Source organism: Tenrec ecaudatus, chromosome 6 (genome assembly GCF_050624435.1).
Source record: "Tenrec ecaudatus isolate mTenEca1 chromosome 6, mTenEca1.hap1, whole genome shotgun sequence".
NCBI classification, from domain to species: Eukaryota; Metazoa; Chordata; class Mammalia; order Afrosoricida; family Tenrecidae; genus Tenrec; species Tenrec ecaudatus.
In genome coordinates this window covers 26401268-26420786 of record NC_134535.1, presented here as the reverse complement: position 1 = coordinate 26420786, position 19519 = coordinate 26401268, and the positions used below count along the sequence as shown (strand labels likewise).

The window sequence follows — 19519 nt, the reverse complement described above, 5'->3', positions numbered from 1 at the left end:
AGGGGAAAAACTAAGGATCTGATACCAAGGGCTCAAGTAGAAAGCAAATGTTTTGAGAATGATGATGGCAACAAATGTACAAATGTGCTTGACACAATGGATGGATGTATAGTTTATGATAAGAGTTGTACAAGCCCCCAATAAAATGTGATTTAAAAAACAAAACAATTGTAAAGATGGCAATGACCTGTCATTATTTCTTTCTGTTGCACATAGGTTTGCTATGAGTTGGAATTGACTCAAAGGTACCTAATAATAGCAGTAGCAAAATGTTAGCAGAGCCCTAAGAACTCATATAATACTGGTGGGAATGAAAATTATCAGTATCTACAAAACAGAAAACACAACCCTATGATCCAGCAAACCTACTTCTAGGTATAATCCCATCAGATTATACCACAAAAAGACACACAAAAGAATGTTCACAGCAGTGTTAGTCAGACAAGTCTCAAACTGGAAATAACTCAAACAGCAGAGTGGGTAAATGAGTTATGGCATACTGTACAATAAACAAACACACAGTGATGAAAACAAATGAACCACGAGAGCTCATAACCAAACAGGTGAAGCTCGCAAACAATTTGAGCAAAGAAGTTGAACTCGAGAGAGTATGCATACTCTGCAAGTTCATGTATATGAGTATAATCGATGGTTACAGACTATCGTTGTGGCTGCACCAATGGGCTCAGACATAAGGACAGGTGTGAGGAGGGCAAGGCCTGGGAAGTGCTTCATTCTGTTGTACATAGGGTTGCTATGAGTCAGAGTTCACTCAATGGCACCTAAGAACAACAACAACAACAACATGGTTACAGAAATCAGAATAGTGATTACTTCTAGGAAAACCCAACTCATTGCCATCAGGTCGATTTCGATTCACAGAGAATCTGTACCACAGAAAAGAATTGCCCCGTTGGGTTTATGAGACTCTAAATCTTTATGGAAATAGCATCCTCTTCCTCCCAAGAAGTGATGATGTGTTAGCAGCTGAGGGGAGGATGAAAAAGAACCTTGAGAGAGTGACAAACACAGCTGAGGGTAGGTATGCCTTACAGAAAACGAAAGGTGTTAAGAGTCTGCAAACAGCACAAATACTGAACCTGCTCCGTCTCCCCCACCATATGTGACACGATTCTCTTAGCCAAGACCCAGCCATACAAAAAAGCACAGCAAGGTCATTCTAGACCATCATCACGGCATACAACTCAACACTTAGGGAAGGTAAGATAAAAGATAAATAGTTTTAAATTCCTTAAGAAAATATAATCAGTTAGACCACTAATGTAAAGTTAAAATAAAAACATTTTCATAATGCAAGGTTTTAAACTTTGCCTGTGAGCACTCCATCGCTAAAAGAGAATAAACGAGGTACTACACTAAAACATGGGGAATCCAACAAGGCCTGGGACAGAGGAGACAGAGATTCAAGCCCCCCAAATGGGAAATGTTTAGGATGTTGGAAAAGGACAATTCAAAGATGAGAGTTGTTATACTGAAATTCTAGAGAACAAGCAGACCACGGGGAACAAGTCAGAAGGCACTGGTAAACTGCGTAAGACGTAATTAACAGACTCCCTTCCTGGCTGAAATTGCACTTTCTAACCAAATTATGGGACAATAAGGAAAGGATAGGGCAAGAATGTTAACTAGTTACATAGTTGTGCCTGTGTGCACATGTCCGCAGATAGGCTAAGAAGAGTGGCAATGTGCTTACTGTATGTGGTGGGAAGTCAATAGAAAATGCCTGAAGCTGAAAAATCCAGAACTGGAAGTATTTCTTCACATATTATTTTGAGATCAGAAAGTAAGCACCTAAGTTAGCCTCAAAAAATGCAAAGCAGATGGTTCTGGAGGGCTGACGAACTGATGGAAAGACATCAGAAGAGATGATCCTGGTACTGTTGGTGTAACAAATTTGGATAACTACTTGCCCCTTTAAACTATCATACTTTAGAACTATACAGTAATATAATTTTGATGAGAATTCAAATTTATACATAGTGATTTATTTTAAAAATCAATATCCTACATCTCTGAATCTCCCAGCCCTTCTTCTACAGTGATTCCTAACTCCCAGAAAAGTAATATGAAATGACGGGAAAAAACAAGGTCCAAAGCCTGAAGACCAAAAAGCCTGAGACCTAACTGGGTTCTAAGCCTAGTGTTGTAGTCTCCCTTTGTATTAATGTGTGGAGTTTTATACTGAAGCTAATGCTAGCCTCACAATGAACAGCACACGTATATGCCATCTATCTCTAAAACCTACACATTCACCTGCAACACACACACGTGCGGAGTGCTGAAGAATTTTTATACTGAATGATGCAGTATATTTTTAAATGCAAACATTCTACTAAACAAACATCTGCATTGTAAGATTGCAGGCTGGGATTAAGGATGTCAGAGGAAGTTTACTGACTGTAAATCTGCTCTCCCACAAAGAGGTCACATCTACAATCTTAATGGATTAGAAGTTGTATAGTTTTCATATTGAAAATGTTTTTTTTATTTTGTTATAAAGAAGATAATTTAGACTGTGTATTAGGGCAGAAATGTTTATTTCTGAACGTTGCCTGGCACTGGGTCTGCTAACCAAACTCACTGCCATTGAGTCAATGCTGACTTATAGCAAACCACCTCTCTGTGGGTTTCCAAGACGGTAATGTTTACAGGAGTAGAAGGCCCAGTCTTTTTCCTTCAGAGTTACTGGTAGTTGTGAGCTGCCAACCATGGGGACTGTGGTCCGTCATGTAGCCACTGTACTACCAGGAGTCCTACAGATCTACTAAGGAGCTAAGCAAAGTCAAGAAGCTTATTGGACTAAGGGAATTATAGAGCAAATGGATGCAGATGAAATATTGAATCTAATCACATGCTATATAATAAAAAATTTTTCAGACCGAAATGGATAGTTAGGAATTTGGCCAGAGGTATATGGATAAGCACAATGCTGATAAAATGTGTGAAAAACAGCTACAGGGTAATGGATAAAATTTAATTTATAGGTAATTTCAAAATATGAGAAAGCCAAGTCTAATATTTAATATCCTCTACGGGTATAATCTACTCATTTTTAAGTTTTTCTAACCTGGCAATAAAATCTGTTAGCATTAACAGCTAACACTTACTAAAATAAAATTCTAACTAGCTAAAATTACTAAAATAAAACTCTAATAGAGCAAAATGAAAATTTTTCATATATACACATATAGGTACACACACACACACACACAAATGTTTCAAATTACATCATCCATCTATGTATCAAGGATCTACACACTTGGCTGCTAACCAGAAGGGAGGTAGTTTGAACCCACAGTCCACTGTGAAAAAAGAAAAAGACTTGGCAGTCTGATCACAGCCTTGACAACACAATGGGGCAGTTGTCCTATGTCCTATAGAGTTGGCTCTGAGTTAGAATTGACTCGACAGCAATGAGTTTTTGTTTGATCTACTTATCTATGTTATGATATATGAATGATAAAATTATGATACACTACTTTGTAGTATATTTTATGTACAATACAAATAAACAATTTTGTAGCCAAATCTAGATTTAAAATAACTTAAAATATGCAGGTTTATTACCTTTTTCTTTCGCATGAATGTCATCACATATGTGTAGATCTAGATGAGAAATCACTAAATGATGAGAGGTTTCCTTGACATCAAAGTCATTGAATAGCTTCACAATCGCATCATTTAGATCAGGAGCATTTGAAGTCTGTGGTGTTTTCACTTGCTGGGTAGTTGGTGCTACAGTAGAACTCTAAAAAATTTTTAAACTGCCCATTATAGCCAGTTAAATATTTGACATTTCACATATAAAACCTAAATATTATAAATTAAAAAGTAATGAAAATAAGAATGCATTTTCGTTTGTATCAATAACCCAGTTCCCTTAAAATGGTCTCCTAATTAAAATAAAATTTTAAAAATTAGAAAACTACGTAATTTGCGTATAAACCCAATGCTTCTGTACATTTTTGTGATGTTTTGTATTTCCATTTTAACAGCCTTCCGCCGTGTTTTAGAAAATATATTTAATTAGTAAAGGCAGCTTATCTGAATGCTGCAAGGTCTGAATAGTTAAAGTGAGCTCAATAGAGCCTGAAGAGATAAGTCACTTCTGTGTGGAAGAAGCCTTCTCGACATCCGACTTAGTACTCTAAGTGCCTCTTACGTGGTTTGAGTGTCCTTTGAACTCAGATATCTGAAGAAGCCAGAGTAGAGAAGGGATTTCTAATGGGTCTGAATTCATGTATATATATTTCTTCCTAATCAGAAAATGCACAGACTACTGTTGAAGTATCAAGACATCTATGAACTTTTCATACCCTAAAATGATTCTCAAAACACAAGCATATGGTGAGATGATCTGACATATAACCTAGATAATACATGAGATTGATAACTGAAGAGCAAGGTTTTCCACTGAAAAAGTCAATTGTTTTTAAAGTTTAGAACACAGGAATAAAAACAGTTATTTACAGAAAACCAAAATACACATATTCTGTACATATCTGTATGGATACATATTACATCTCAAGAACTATGATCTTTTGATGATCAATCTGAAAGTGTGCATGGTGAACACTAATCTCTCAAAGGATTGTATTAAGGTCCGAAGTCGTGAAAGAAAAGGCAAGCTGGCACACAGCTGTGGAAACTTACATGGTGGGGACAGGAGCCAAACTTTCTGGTTATTAACTATACAATAAACTCTTTGCTATAGGAAGACCACCTTTCTTACGGTTTCCCACCTACTTTCAAAGCCTTAACGGGCTAGCACTTAAGTTAATAGTAATATTTTAAAAGAAGACACTTCCTGTATGTTTCTCCCTTTTTCATCAAGATAAATATTGATACAACTGAAAACAGAAACAATCTCCCTACAAACCTTTTCTTAACAGTGGCAGTTTCAGGTTTCTGGATGCTGTTTCTGAAAAATATGTGCCACTATAAGCTTCTTTGCCTCCTGAACAATCTCAACATATCTTAATATTCAACTTAGTCTTCTTTTTCTATTCTAGAGGAAAAAAGAGGAAGCCAAGAAAATATTTATGACTCAAGATGGTAGTCAAGGATATCTGAAAAATCAGGACGTTCTATGCGAAACTGAAGTGCGGTGGCAATAAGCCATTCAAGAAAGCTACTCAGGCATACACGGATGGCTAACCGAAGTCACTACGAAGAAAATCTCTTCAGGAGCAGAAAGCCTCATCTTTTTTATGTGGTTTGAAGCCAACTTCGTGGTTCCTAGTCCAGTGCTGGCCTGCCATTGCCACCAGAGCGCCTTGCAAGCCTTCACAGAGTGGTTTATATCCATTACATCTACGACGGTAATGCACACACTAGTAAAAGATTTCACAATATTCCTTATAGAAATTTAAGGGGCTTCACAATACTCCTTATCAAAATCTTTTATTTAAAAAAATGTGTTTTAGATAAAAAATATTTTTAAATCATTAATTTTTTAAAAATAAAAGTGCTATCAGAGACACCACCACTGGATGCTCATTTAAAAAAAATTCAGAGTTCAGTAGTTGCAAAGACTAAACACAACCTTTGCCTGCAAACAATCTGATAATATTTCTAATTTTTAAGAAAGTGACAACTGCTCATTACGTTGTCCCATGTGCCCTGGCCGTCAAGAGATTCTCACAGCTTAGTGCTCAGGTTCAGCACTTCCTCACACACTTAGTTTTCTGTGCTATCAACTCATCCAGCTGCCGTACCTTTAATCACTCCCTTTTCCTCCCTACTATTAAGAGTTAGAACTGACTCCTAGTAGTGAGAGACCCTTAATTTAGTAGTTTTAAAATTGTAATTGTCTAATTACTATATGGGAATTTTATAATATCAAGTACTTTTGTGTCATCAAAAATTCTAGTCTTAATAGAGAACTAAACAAAATCAGCACTGCTATTTTATGTAGATACTATATACATAAATTGTGTAGATGCCACCTCTATGAAACCCTACATCTATACTACATCTATAAAACACCTAGACAAAGATGATTTGGATGCAAAGCCTGAGATCTAGTTCACGTAAAGGAAATACCACCAGGTAACCACTGGGATCTGTAAATCAAAAGAAGCCTGTTCGTTTGCTTTCCTGTTAATAACGTACCTGCGTAGGCTCAGGAGCCATACTCTTCCTTTGTTCCGTTGATTTTTCTATTGCTTCACTAAGAGATTTTGCATATTGCACCATGGCCTTCAATTGGGAATCCGTTAAAACCCATAATAAGTCATCCAAAATTAGAACGAGCTTTGTTGCTATGACATTGCAATCCTTTAACTGTCAGGAAAAATAATTTACAAAATTAAACCAAGAAATAAAATTCTTGTTTTTTTAATCATTTCATTGGGGGCTAGCACAACTCGTATCACAATCCATCCATCCATCCATCCATTGTGTCAAGCACATTTGTATATCTGTTGCCGTCATCATTCTCAAAACATTTTCTTTCTACTTGAGCCCTTGGTATCAGCTCATTTTTTCTCCTCCCTCCCCCACGAAACCTTGATATTTTAAAAAGTATTATTATTTTGTCATGTCTTCCACTGTCCGACATCTCCCTTTACCCACTGTTCTGTTGTCCGTTGCCCAGGGAGGGGGTTATATGTAGATCCTTGTGATCGCTTTTCCCTTTCTCCCCCACCTTCGCTTTACCCTCCTAGAGAAATAAAATTCTTAATGCACTTGCATAACATTAAGCTTTAAAAATCCTTAATGGAATTAAATATGGATCCTTTATTCAACTATTATTTAAATTTATCTCCTATAACATGGCAGGAATAATTGATGGTACTAGATATACAGTGGAGAAAGATAAATTTCTTATGCCAGCAAGAACTAGCAGCAAGCTATTTAGCACTTATTTATAAATAAATTTCACATATCCTACATACATGTGATAATTTAATTTTGCATTGATAGCTAATAAATCATATTTACTGTGTTCAACTACTTTTAGCCAAAGAATGAGAATAAAGATTAATTATAAACTGTTATATTATGTAACTACTTTATATTTGAGAATATGTTTGGGTATAACATTTTTAATCAATGTGTAAAAATATTTTTGAGACTTATAATTTGGTCATGGTTTTAAAAAAGCACTTCCTCATTAGAAAAAAAAAACTTTCTAATAAACTTCTAACAAACAGTATGATAAATTTCTAAGCAACAGTATCACAAAACTTTGAACAACAGTATGGCAAGCCCTCCACGGAAAATTCTAAAATCCTTAAGCAATGTCTTAATTTAATTACCAGTTGATCCTGATTACCAAGGAGAAATTGGACTCATGCTATATAATGAAGGTAAAGAAGAATACGTCAGGAATCCAGGAAATCCCTTAGTACTACCATGTTCTGTGATTAAAGTAAATGGTAAATTACAGCAATCCAATCCTGACAGGACATCTAATGACCCAGACCCCTCAGGAATGAAGATCTGGCTCACCCCACCAGGCAAAAAACCCACAGCCAGCTGAGGTCCTTGTCAAGGGCGAATGTAATACAGAATGAGTAGTAGAAGAGGGTAGTTCTACCTATCAGTCAGGACCATGTGATCTATTGCAAAAGAGAGGCTTGGGCTGTCGGTTTATTTTTTATATGTGCTTATTGAATAGCTTTCCTTCGTTCATGTATGATGTATCAGATACAATTAGACTCAGTGTGTTTTCATTTATATGTATGATCCATGTTTGATGTTAAACGTAATTTCAATAATGCCTGGAAATTATATATGGCTAAAGAATTGTATACAGGTGCCAAGCTGGCAAGGGGTGGATTGTGATAGATAGGTTTATTGTGCCAACCTGGCCGATAAAAACGTGGGATTAATAAGGTTGTAGTTTAATTGAAGGGCAAAAAGATAAATGGCTCCATGAGCCTTACCTTTCTGTCTCTTGTTCTCTGATGGTCAGACCAGTGTGCAGTTGCCTTCGCTAGCTCTCAATTTGTGAGCTACCCTACCTGTGGCACACCCAACCCATGGACCATGTTGCTATAGTTTGATGTTCCTTCAAGACCTGCTTCACCACGTTGCTGGTGTATACATCATTTGAGCTTGGGATTGTTAGACTCTGTCACCTGGCTGACTGTTGGTGACCTGCTCTGTTATTTACTGCTTGTGACCGGATTGCCTATATTGCTCCACAGAAGACTCAGTTGTCTACTTCCTTGATATGCATCCAGCAGCTCTCATGGGTTGAGGGACTGCAAGTGTAATAACTGTCTCATGGAAGTGAGTTGAACTGAGCCATTCATACTGCTATGTGGATTAATTAGCTGTTTATTTCTTAGTATTGTATATATTGATCTATATCTATCTTTATAAAAAATCCTAAGTATCCTGGTTGCTCCTCTAGAGAACCCTAACATACCAGTTATACTTTAATAGTCTCTTAAAACTAATGACTTTGGTACACCATAATGAAGGTTTTGCCATTTATCCAAGTAAGATTCAACCGGGAAAGATGAAAATGTAAGATAATAAATGTCTAATCAATATCCATGAACAGAGAAACATATTCAAATGATCAAAACTAAAAGGCTTTGAAAATATTAGGTAATAAGTCTAGAAGACTGGTTTTCTACTTGGACATTTCCCTGACGTGCCAGGTTGAATAGGCCACTGTCCTGTGCTTAATCAAAAATCTTGGAGAAGACACAGGACTGAGTAATGTTTCATTTTCTTCTCTCTCTGAGGGAGCTTCAAAATGTGAAAATGTGAAATTAAAAAATAATGGGATTTTCCCATGAACTTCATGAAACTCTTGGATAAGGCTGCCATGAGTTGGAGATGACTAGATGGCAACTAGCAACCAGCATCTCACCTAAGGATTTTAAATTCCTGGTCAATTCCGATTTATCTTGGTCAACATGATACATTGATAGGTAGACAGATTGATAGGTAGATAAGGTGGCACTGATGACTTACTCTTCTTTTCAGTGTGACCCGGATTTTTGATTGATTGGTTATTAATCTAACAGGAGCACACATAATTTCATGATGTGAACTTTGAGTAGCATCTGCTTCTATCCGAATCATCTGCCAATTTATTTCCTTAAACGTCAAAACCTAAGGCAAGCACAGAAAGAAGCTTCATTTAGTTAAAAAAGGCAAAAATTATGAGGAAAATATAGATTTGTAAAAACAAAGACAAGTAAAGCAACAGGAATATCACCTAAAAGATATTTTATAAGATATCCTAGATCTAGTCACGTTTCTAATTTTTATATATTTAAATCAAATGCTATTCCACATTTTTATAATTACACTTGTCATACACCAAGCTGGCAGTATTTTTATTCTAAGTAATTAAATGAATATAAAGTACAAGATGATTTGGAATGATATGACTAAGAATTTAAATAATATATTCCAGTTTTTGAAAATTAATTTTGAATAGCTAAGAAGATAAAAAGGGCTCATTAAGCCTATAAATTGAAAGATGTACTAGAGAAAAAAACCGTTAAAATATGAACATTTCAAAATAAATGGTTGTAAGAACAATACAGAGAAAATAGTTAAAAAGCAAGATTAATCTAGCACCACGTGAAACTGGCACATTTAAGAAGTGATTCTTTTAAATGTCATCTTGATCATAAACAGAAACGTTTTTAAAGGTGGGGGTGGGAAAATAAAACTCTTTTTACCTCTCCTCTCTGTGGATCCTGAATACGAGTAAATTTTAAATCTCCATGTTCCCAGTTAGCATTTACACTATAGATCCGCAGCTGAGAGAGCTCAAAAGACGCATTAAAGGCTTTGGCTCCAATCCGGATGACTATGGAATTTACAGAGACAGCAATACCCTCAACGACTTTCTCAGCAAAGCCATATTCACTGGAGAAACAGAGCAACACAAAGCAATGTATTTTAAAAGTGTTTTCTTTAAGCTTTAAAAGAAAAAGTGCTATGTTAATATTCTTAAACAAACACATCATTTATCACGTATTATGCATTTTGACTTAACATAATATTTTTATTAAAAATGATATCGTTGTTTGAAGGTAGTAAAAATGCTATTCTCAAAAAGATAAATGATTGCAACTAGAAATTCCTCACTAAATTAGGTTATTAAAATCAGTATGTACAAATCTATCTATTTTGTAAAAGCATTAGTCTAGACTACTGGAGTCTATAACTTAACTTAAAAGAGCTAGATGTTCAATATATATAAAAAACTACAGTGAACAACTGGGATAAATCCAGTAATTTAGGAATGGATAATAAACACTGCACATTCTCTAATTCAATAAAAATAATTATTGCATATCTACCATGGAATGATGCTGAGACATAAAAGAAATTAAAATTTAGATGTAGCAGGAGAGGTCTCACAGCTATTTAGGGAAGAGTCTGTAACTGTTTTAACAAAGAATCAACGGCATGCTGAGTGGAGGGAGAAGAAAGTGCTTCTAACTATGGAGAAATGTACCTAGGAAAGAAGGATGGGACTGTTGTAGGGAGAAAGAAGACAGGACAATCTTAGACTAGAGAAACGCAGACGCAAAGGCTCGGAGAAAGGGGAGGATAAGTCTTGTTGAGAGAACGCCAAGTAGTAGAGTATGGTAAGAACAAAGACTAATCGTAAGAGGGGGGTTTCAAAGAGTTTGTGGAAAATTCCACTACCTTTTCTTTCAATTTTTCCATGAACTTTAGAAGCCCACTCATAAATCTTGGCAGGAAAGATGGAGAAAATTTTGCTGAATTGGGAGAGTACTTCAACTATCAACAATATGCCCATTAATCCTAAATGATCATCTCTGGTCCAGATCCCTCACTGACGTTCAAGACAAAACGTTTAGAGAAGCAGGATAACCAATCCTGAAGAGAGAACAACAGGGCTGACAACCCCAGGGGGGTGTGGTAGAGGAGGAGGTGAGAGAAAGAGAGGGAGACAAGGGTACAATAAGAGATCTAAAATCGATGGTCAAGGAGGGCGTAGAATGCCTGATCAAGGATTTGATCAACAATAATGTAGCCAAGAGAAAATACTGAAAGATCGCTGAAGTCAAAATGGGTGCATAGTAAATGTGGTGAAGAAAGCTGATGGTGCCCGACTATTAGAAGATATAGTGTCTGGGGTGTTAAAGGCTTGGGTTAAACAAGCAGCCATCTAGTAAGGAAGCAACAAAGCCCACATGGAAGACACACACCAGCCTGTGTGATCACGAGGTGTACACTGGATCAGGTATCAGAAGACCCCCCCCCACCAAAAAAACGACAAATATATTGATTCAAATGATAGGGATCAGATTGGAGACCCAAAGCCCATCTGTAAACAATTGGACATTCCTTCACAGAAGGGTCACAAGGAAGGAACGAGTCAGCCAGTGTGCAGCATAGCACTGACAAAACATATACATTCCTCTAGATTTTTTTTATCGTTTTATTAGGGGCTCATACAACTCTTATCACAATCTATACATACATCAATTGTGTAAAGCACATTTATACATTCATTGCCCTCATCATTCTCAAAACATTTGGTCTCCACTGAAGCGCCTGGCATTAGGTCCTCATTTTTCCCCTCCCTCCCCACTGCCCCCTCCCTCATTAACCCTTGATAATTTATAAATTATTATTTTGTCATATCTTACCCTGTCCGACGTCTCCCTTCACCCACTTTTCTGTTGTCTGTCCACCAGGGAGGAGGTCACACGTAAGATCCTTGTAATCGGTTCCCTCTTTCCAACCCACCCTCCCAGTATCGCCACTCACACCACTGGTCCTAAAGAGATCATCCACCCTGGATTCCCTGTGTAGCCAGATTTACAAGGCAGAATTGGGATCACGATAGTGGGGGAGGGGAGGGGCGAGCATTTAGGAACTAGAGGAAAGTTGTATGTTTCATGGTTGCTACATCGCACCCTGACTGGTGGGTCTCCTCCCTGAGATCCCTCTGCCAAGGGAATGTCCAGTGGCCGACAAATGGGCTTTGGGTCTCCACTCTGCACTGCCCCCCTCATTCACTATGGTAAGATTTTTGTTCTGATGTTGCCTGATATCTGATCCCATCGACACCTCGTGATCACACAGGCTGATGTGCTTCTTCCATGTGGGCGTTGTTGCTTCTAAGCTAGATGGCCGCTTGTTTACCTTCAAGCCTTTAAGATCACAGACGCTATATCTTTTGATAGCTGCGCACCATCTCTAGTTCTTTAATGCTTTCTCACTCCCACTATCATGACCCCAGTTCTACCTTATAAATCCAGCTAGACCACAGCATGTACACTGGTATAGATAAGAGCTCTCACTACATAGAATCCAAGAGAGACAAGCCCTCAGGCACAGTAACAGGAGTTCAGACCATAAGAGTAGGGAAGGTGGGGCAGAGGGAGAGAAATGAGGAAGTGACTACAACTTCAATGACCGACGCATAACACACGCTCCACCCCTGCGGCCCCAGGGGAATGAACAACAGAGTCATGGCGAAGGGAGACAGCATACGGTATATGAATATAAGATCCGGTGTCCACGAGGATGGGACGGTGGGGGAGGGAGGGAAAAAAAGAGGGTCTGATACCAAGAGCTCAAGCAGAAAGAAAATGTTTTGAAAATGATGATGGCAACATATGCACAAAGGTGTTTAACACAGCTAATGTATCAAACATCAATTGTTATAAGAGCTGTAAGAACCCCCTAAAAATGATTTATTAATTAAAAAAAGGTCCAGCTGCCTCCCATATACGTCAAACTCAAAATGTCTAAAAGTGAACCAGTCAGCTTTATCCACTGACTTCCCTACACCCGCTACTGTGCCTCTAAATAATTTACTATCTTAATGAATAAATAAACTGCATAAACTTTCTTAGCTTCTGATGACACATCTTTTAAATCAAGCAGTATCTTCTAGTTCATACACGCATTATAAGAAATAATATAAGCAAATAGTACGTTGTTTGACTTATATTTTATAAAATAAAACTACAATTTGGTATATTATTAATAAGCCATTTAAAATCTCTAAGCCTCCACCCCCTTGTTCTTGAAATGGAACTAATACTTGCCTCAAAAGGTTGCCATGGTTTTAAGTGTATGTGTACAGAGGACAGCAAAGTACAGTCTATGGGCCAAGTTCACCCAACATCTGTTTCCATAAACCAAGTTTTATCAGCAGATTGTCATGTTCACTTGTTTACTTAATATCTATACTGTTCCACACTTCCTGACGACACGAAGTTGAGTAACTGTGAGAGAGACCCTTTGACTTGCAAAGCCAAACATACTTGCTCTGTGAACCGTTACTGAAAGTTTGATGGCCGTGGCATAGAGACAGGAGAAGGCAGGATGCAGTCCGTGATACACTGCTCATGTGAAACAGGGCAATAAAGGAAGACAGTTGCAAGGGCCTTATGGGCCAGGCAAAGCATCTACGTAATCAGATGCACTGCAGAGGCAGGTCCGAGAGGAGAAAGACTGGAGGCTGGAAGGTCATCATGTTTCTCAGCTTTTCTTGAGTGAGGTGTAATAGGCTGATGCGCCCACTTGCAGGCCTGAGCCACAAACACCTGCAACAAGTCACAGTCTCTCCCTTTTTCCGTTTGTTAGCTGGGGCCCAAGCCCAGTGCCACTGCAGAAGTTCCGTGTGGAAAGTGGAGAACATTTTACCCTGGACTCTCAGCTAGAGATTGACTTCCTGTGGGAAATGCTATGTTTGTTACACAATATAAAACAAAGATGATTGTTTGATGAGAAAATTGACTGGAGAGAGAGAACTCTTAAGGTTAAGGGATCTTATTTTCTTTATGCAGTTATTACTGTAGGCAGAAGAGCTGACAACAGAGGAGAATTTCCAGTCAGTCCTACAGATTAATGGAAATCACTTACCTTTGTCCTGAAACGGCTGCAATCGGTGACGGGCCATTAGGGGCTCGTGGCTCTTCACATGTACTCATTTCCATTATTACTTTATCCAGGGACTAATAAAAATACATAACAATATAAATTATTGATTATTTTACTTTATGTATACTATGAAAGTATTACTTAGGACTGCTTTCTATTGAATTTCTTTAGAAGCAGCATAACAATGTAGTCTTTTAAGTGTTTCTTTTTGAGACAAATATCAAAAAAGAAAATAAAGTGCTCTGTCCTTTCTCAATCCACTAAAATTGTCTGGTGGGTAAGCTGACCAGATATGAATATGACATCGAGCTCAGAAGCAACAAAGCCCACATGGAAGAAGCACACCAGCCTGTGCGATCACGAGGTGCCGAAGGGAGCAGGTAACAGGCATCATCAGAACAAACAATCCTATCATTGTGAATCAAGAGGGGAGCATGGAATGGAGACCCAAAGCCCATTTGCAGGTCACTGGACATCCCCTTACAGAAAAGTTTCAGGGAGGAAATGAGCCAGTCAGGGTACAGTGCAGCAATGATGAAACATACAACTTTCCTCTAGTTCCTAAATGCTTCCTACCCACACACTATCATGATCCCAATTCTACCTTACAAATCTGGCTAGACCAGAGGATGTACACTGGTACTGATAGGAACTGGAAACACAGGGAATCCAGTGCGGATGATCCCTTCAGGACCAGTGGTATGGGTGTCAATAACAGGAGGGTAGAGGGAGGGTGAGTGGGAAAGGGGGAACCAGTTATAAGGATGTACATATAACCTCCTCCTTGGGGGACGGACAATGTCTCCTTGGGTAAAGGGAGACATCGGACAGGGAAAGATATGACAAAATAATAATTTATAAGTTATCAAGAGTTCATGAGGGAGTGGGGAGCGGGGAGGGAGGGGAAAAAAATGAAGAGCTGATGCCAGAGGCTTGGGTGGAGAGCAGATGTTTTGAAAATGATGAGGGCAATGAATGTACAAATTTGCTTTACACAATTGATGTATGTATGTATGGACTGTGATAAGAGTTGTATGGCCCCTAATAAAATGACTAAAAATAAAATAAAATGTATATAAGGGGTAATATATTGTAAGAAGTAGCCACATAATACTTAGGAATCACCAGATTTTAGGCAGGTACAATCTTTAAACCCAGAGCATACTGTATTATTAACTGATATATCAGATTATCTATCAATAAGAATGAAAGGCCCCTAAGAAGTTTATCCCAATCTAAGGCCTGAGCTGAGATATCACTAAGATAGAAATGTGAATATGACAAAATAATAATTTATAAGTTATCAAGGGTTCACAATGGAGGTGGGAGCAGGGAGGGAGGGGAGAAAATGAGGGGCTGATGCCAGGGGCTTAAGTGGAAAGCAAATGATGAGGCCAATAAATGTGCAAATGTGCTTTACACAACTGTTGTATGTATGGATTGTGGTAAAAGTTGCAAGTGCCCCTAATAAAATGATTTTTTTAAAAAAGAAATTTGAAAGAAGCAGTAAATATTCACACAATCAAACAAGTTCTTACTCATGGGAGCATATTTTTTTCTCTCGCAGAAAGATCTAAAGTCCTTAGTTAGTAAGATTCAACTGTGCATCCCCCCTCCCAAAACGTGTTAGAATCCAACCCCCTATACTTATAGATCCTACTTGAAAATAGGGTTTTGTTATATTAATTGGATCATACCCACGTAAGGTAGGCTCTAAACCACTCTTTTATGAGTTATAAACAAATTGCTCTCTCTCTCACACACATACACAGACACACGGGGTGGGGGTACTAGTGAAGATCATCAAGGCATCAAAGAACAAAGAAGAAACAAACACAGCTAAGACCCTGAAGAATTAGGCTCTCAGCTTCTAGAACTATGCTAAATTTTTGTTCTTTAAAACCACCTATTTGTGGTGTTTGTTTAAGGCGGCCTTAGGTAACTAAGATAGTAGCTATCACTAGTACAACTCTGGTCATTCTTCATTCCTAATTTATTATCATTTGTAACAATTCTGTTTTATTTGCTTATTCACTGTTAGTCTCCTTAGTTAATATTTAAAAACTATGAATTTCTTCAGGGCACAGGGTAAGTGCTCAATAAATGTTTGTGGTCAATTTCCTTCAATTTCCCTTAAGAAATAAAATATATGAAACAACACATAATTTAATTTCCTAAATCAGAAGGCAGAAATGTCTGATTCAATTGCTATGAAAGAAAGACTCCCACTGTAAAAATTCACCAACTTACTTGTCTAGTCCTGAATAACTTTTAACTCAAAAACTCACTGGCATCAAGCCGATTCCAACTCATTACCCTCCAGGACAGGGCAGAACTGCCCCTGGGGGCATCAGAAGACTGCAACTCTTTTGGGGAGTAGAAAGCCCCATCTTTCTTCTGGGGGTAGCTGCTGGTTTAGACCTTCTGACCTTGCAGTTAGCAGCAGCCCAATGCTTAACCAGTAGGCCACCAAGGCTCCTGAAAAACTTTAAAGGCTCTCCCAATTTTTTTATTGGCTCTCCTATTTTAAAGTTCAAAGTTCTTACATAAGAATTAAGAAATCGAGTGGGGAGCGGAGAGGGAGGGAGAAAAAAGAGGACTTGATGCCAAGGGCTTAAGTGGAGAGCAAATGCTTTGAAAATGATTAGGGCAAAGAATGTACAGATGTGCTTTATACAACTGATGTATGTATATGTATAGATTGTGATAAGAGTTGTATGAGTCCCTAATAAAATGTTAAAAAAATAAAACAAAAATCAAGATAATGGTTAAAAAAGCAAAAGAATTAAGAAATCTAAGTCCCAGCAAAACAAATGAAAAATCATTAGTGGTAAAAGTCTAAGATGTTAAATTCTAGCTAAACATAAATGTTTTATTTCTTATGTGATTTCAAGACTCACCAAACAGATAGGATGTGTTTTCAGTTTCGTCCATGGGATCTGGGGAGAAAAATTAGTTTAAAACGAATTACTCGTCTAAAAAGGTCAAACACATGCCCTTTATATAGCGAGGCTGCTGGTGGTGTTGAGCTGACTCCACTCATGGCAACCAGCCCCTAGTCACAGAGGAGAGCGGGCTGGTGTTTCCAAGGCTGCCACCTTTCCAAAGCAGATCACAGGCCTGTCTTCCAAGGCATGGGGTTCACACTGACCTTTAGGCTAGTAATCCAGTGTTTAGTCATCTCACCATCTAGGCTGCCACCTTTCCGAAGCAGATCACAGGCCTGTCTTCCAAGGCATGGGGTTCACACTGACCTTTAGGCTAGTAATCCAGTGTTTAGTCATCTCACCATCTAGAACTGTACCACATAGTTTCTTAGGCTGTAATCTTTAAGACAGCTTATTACCTGACCTTTGTCCTGTGCAGCCTGGGGGGGGGGAGGGGGGGCCTCAAACCAATCCTTGGGACAGCAGCCAGGCACTTAGGCATTTAACCACCAGGGCTCTTTTATTTAATGGTAACCACCCCCTCCAAAATAAAAATCCCACTGCTGTCGAGCCAATTCCAGCTCATAGTGACCCCTTAGGGCAGAGTAGAACTGGGGTTCCTGAGACTATAAGTATTTATGGGAGCAGGCAGCCTGATCTCATGGAAGAAATTCATTTACACGTTTGAAAACCAGATGTACTTGTTTTATAGGAGAATATTACTAGTTGTTTTCTTTAGCTGCCTTTTAAAAATGTGCAGTCTTTTAAATATCCTTGTCCCTCCATATTTTAAATGATTTAAAATCCATAATTTAAACTAGGACTTCCCAGAAGAACACAATTATTGATTTAACACATTTTTCAGTCCCAGAATTCTGATCACTTTTTGTATAAAGGATACAAAAGTGAGGCCATGAATGTAAACTGCAGGCAATGTCCAACATGTCTTCTTCAAACACACCCTGCTCTAAAAATGTCACATGGCTTTGTAGCTTTGTAGATAATGCGGTTTATGGAGGATAAAGGCGACTGTCTTCCAGGCAATGGTACTTATTTTACCTTTGAAAAGGGAGGTATCTTTCTATTCTCTGGAGGCCAGACTTTAATTCTATGAAGCAAATTAGTAAGCTGTGTTTCTATTGAGTAGCTCCTCAAATTAAGCCTGATTTGAACGGGCAAGAAGTAATACAAATCAACATGTTATTATCGACAAAAATAAACAGGAATAATATGCTATAATCATTAAGAAGGAAGAGAAATAAGGGAAGAATCCCAAAAAGGCCTTTAGAGACTACAGGAAGTTAAAAAGTGATCAGACAGCTCTGAGAAGCTCTGATTCACCCTCTCAATTGAAACGAAAGCCATTAAAGTAAATGAAAAATAGGGAACTTAAGAAACAAAAAATTTCACAAAAAAATTTTCAACCTCAGCAAGAAATAAAGGTGGAAAAAATCCAAATAAGAGTATAAAAGAAAAAAAAGTATCAAGTATAGAGTCACAAACGACCCATCAGTTCTTATCTCTTCATCGGAAATAAAGCATTTACTTAGGACAAAATTTACACTGTCCCATTTGAAACTAAATCTGATGAGAACCACTATCTCAAATTTTGCCATCTTGAACTTGTATGCTAACTTATTATTAGTCAATGATTCATTAATTATTTGATTTAAATTTAAATAAAATGCAAAGTTAACAAATTAATAATAGGCAACTTAATTAAGTTCTAAGGCACAATGCTGTACAATCACTTACACAAAGGTATTTTTTTAATTATATGAACAAAACAATCACTGAAAAAAAGCTCTTCATTGAGAACACAGGGATAAAGCGGATGCAAAAAGGTCTTGCACAGATGTGCGACACTTACCCTAATGGATGCTTTGTTACAAAATACTTTGCTGATGGCAAGCCATGTCGGCAAGTCCAACATGTTCTGGAGCACCTCTTCATCCAGTTCCAGGTTTTTCAGTTCACCTTCTCCTTTTAGGGTGCTCAGGTTTATCTTGTCAGGAGACAGATTTTTGGTAAATCTGAAAGAGAATATACACTGACCTTAGTCTGGGTGTCACTTACCGTACCCCAGATTCATTCATGCAATACGGAGTATCAAAAATGAAATGGCAGCCCAACTATTTCAAAATAGTGACAGGCTCTGATTTAACCCATGTTTTACAACTTCTTTTGCTATTATTTTTGTTATTTATATGTCTCTGTTCATAGTTCTCTTCTACACAGTCTATGAAACAGTTTCTTAGAACACATGTGGTGTATTCCCGTATACAAGCAACCGTTGGTTCTTACTGCCTTTGAAATCTTATCTATAGTTTATGGACATTCACTATTTTCCAGGCACTGGGGACTGCTAAAAAGTTACTACGTTTAGTTCTCTTCACTCCGAAGATGACTCACACTACACAGGTCAGAAATGAAGAGATCTGATCGCAGCAGCTGCCACCACCCTTTACCAGCCCCAAACAAGCAGAATACCTTAGAATTTTCTGTAGAGTTACCCAGGGACTCTTAGCTTCAGAAAGGAATCCAACTCACTCCAAGAATAAGTTACAGTATATAAACATTTTTCTAAAAAGCATCTGAGGCAGACAATTATGCAACTTCATACAGCTTTTGTTGTTGTTTTCTTTATAACATTTTTTGAAGATGGAAAGAATATACAGTCACTGTACCAGAAAGAACTAATCGACATTCCACCATTT

The 19519-nt window shown here is 37.9% G+C and overlaps 1 protein-coding gene across 1 annotated transcript in view; it reads right to left on the bottom strand.

The window, feature by feature from the left end:
* BLTP3B (bridge-like lipid transfer protein family member 3B) overlaps nucleotides 1–19519 on the bottom strand; it is a 97378-nt gene that overhangs the window by 46179 nt on the left and 31680 nt on the right. The window contains exons 2-8 of the mRNA XM_075551113.1: nucleotides 18673–18835; nucleotides 16776–16814; nucleotides 13858–13949; nucleotides 9678–9867; nucleotides 8959–9099; nucleotides 6136–6306; nucleotides 3589–3769 (exon numbers count right to left, since the gene is read on the bottom strand). Coding sequence (XP_075407228.1) covers nucleotides 3589–3769; nucleotides 6136–6306; nucleotides 8959–9099; nucleotides 9678–9867; nucleotides 13858–13949; nucleotides 16776–16814; nucleotides 18673–18835 — 977 coding nt within the window. The remainder of the gene's footprint in view (nucleotides 1–3588; nucleotides 3770–6135; nucleotides 6307–8958; nucleotides 9100–9677; nucleotides 9868–13857; nucleotides 13950–16775; nucleotides 16815–18672; nucleotides 18836–19519) is intronic.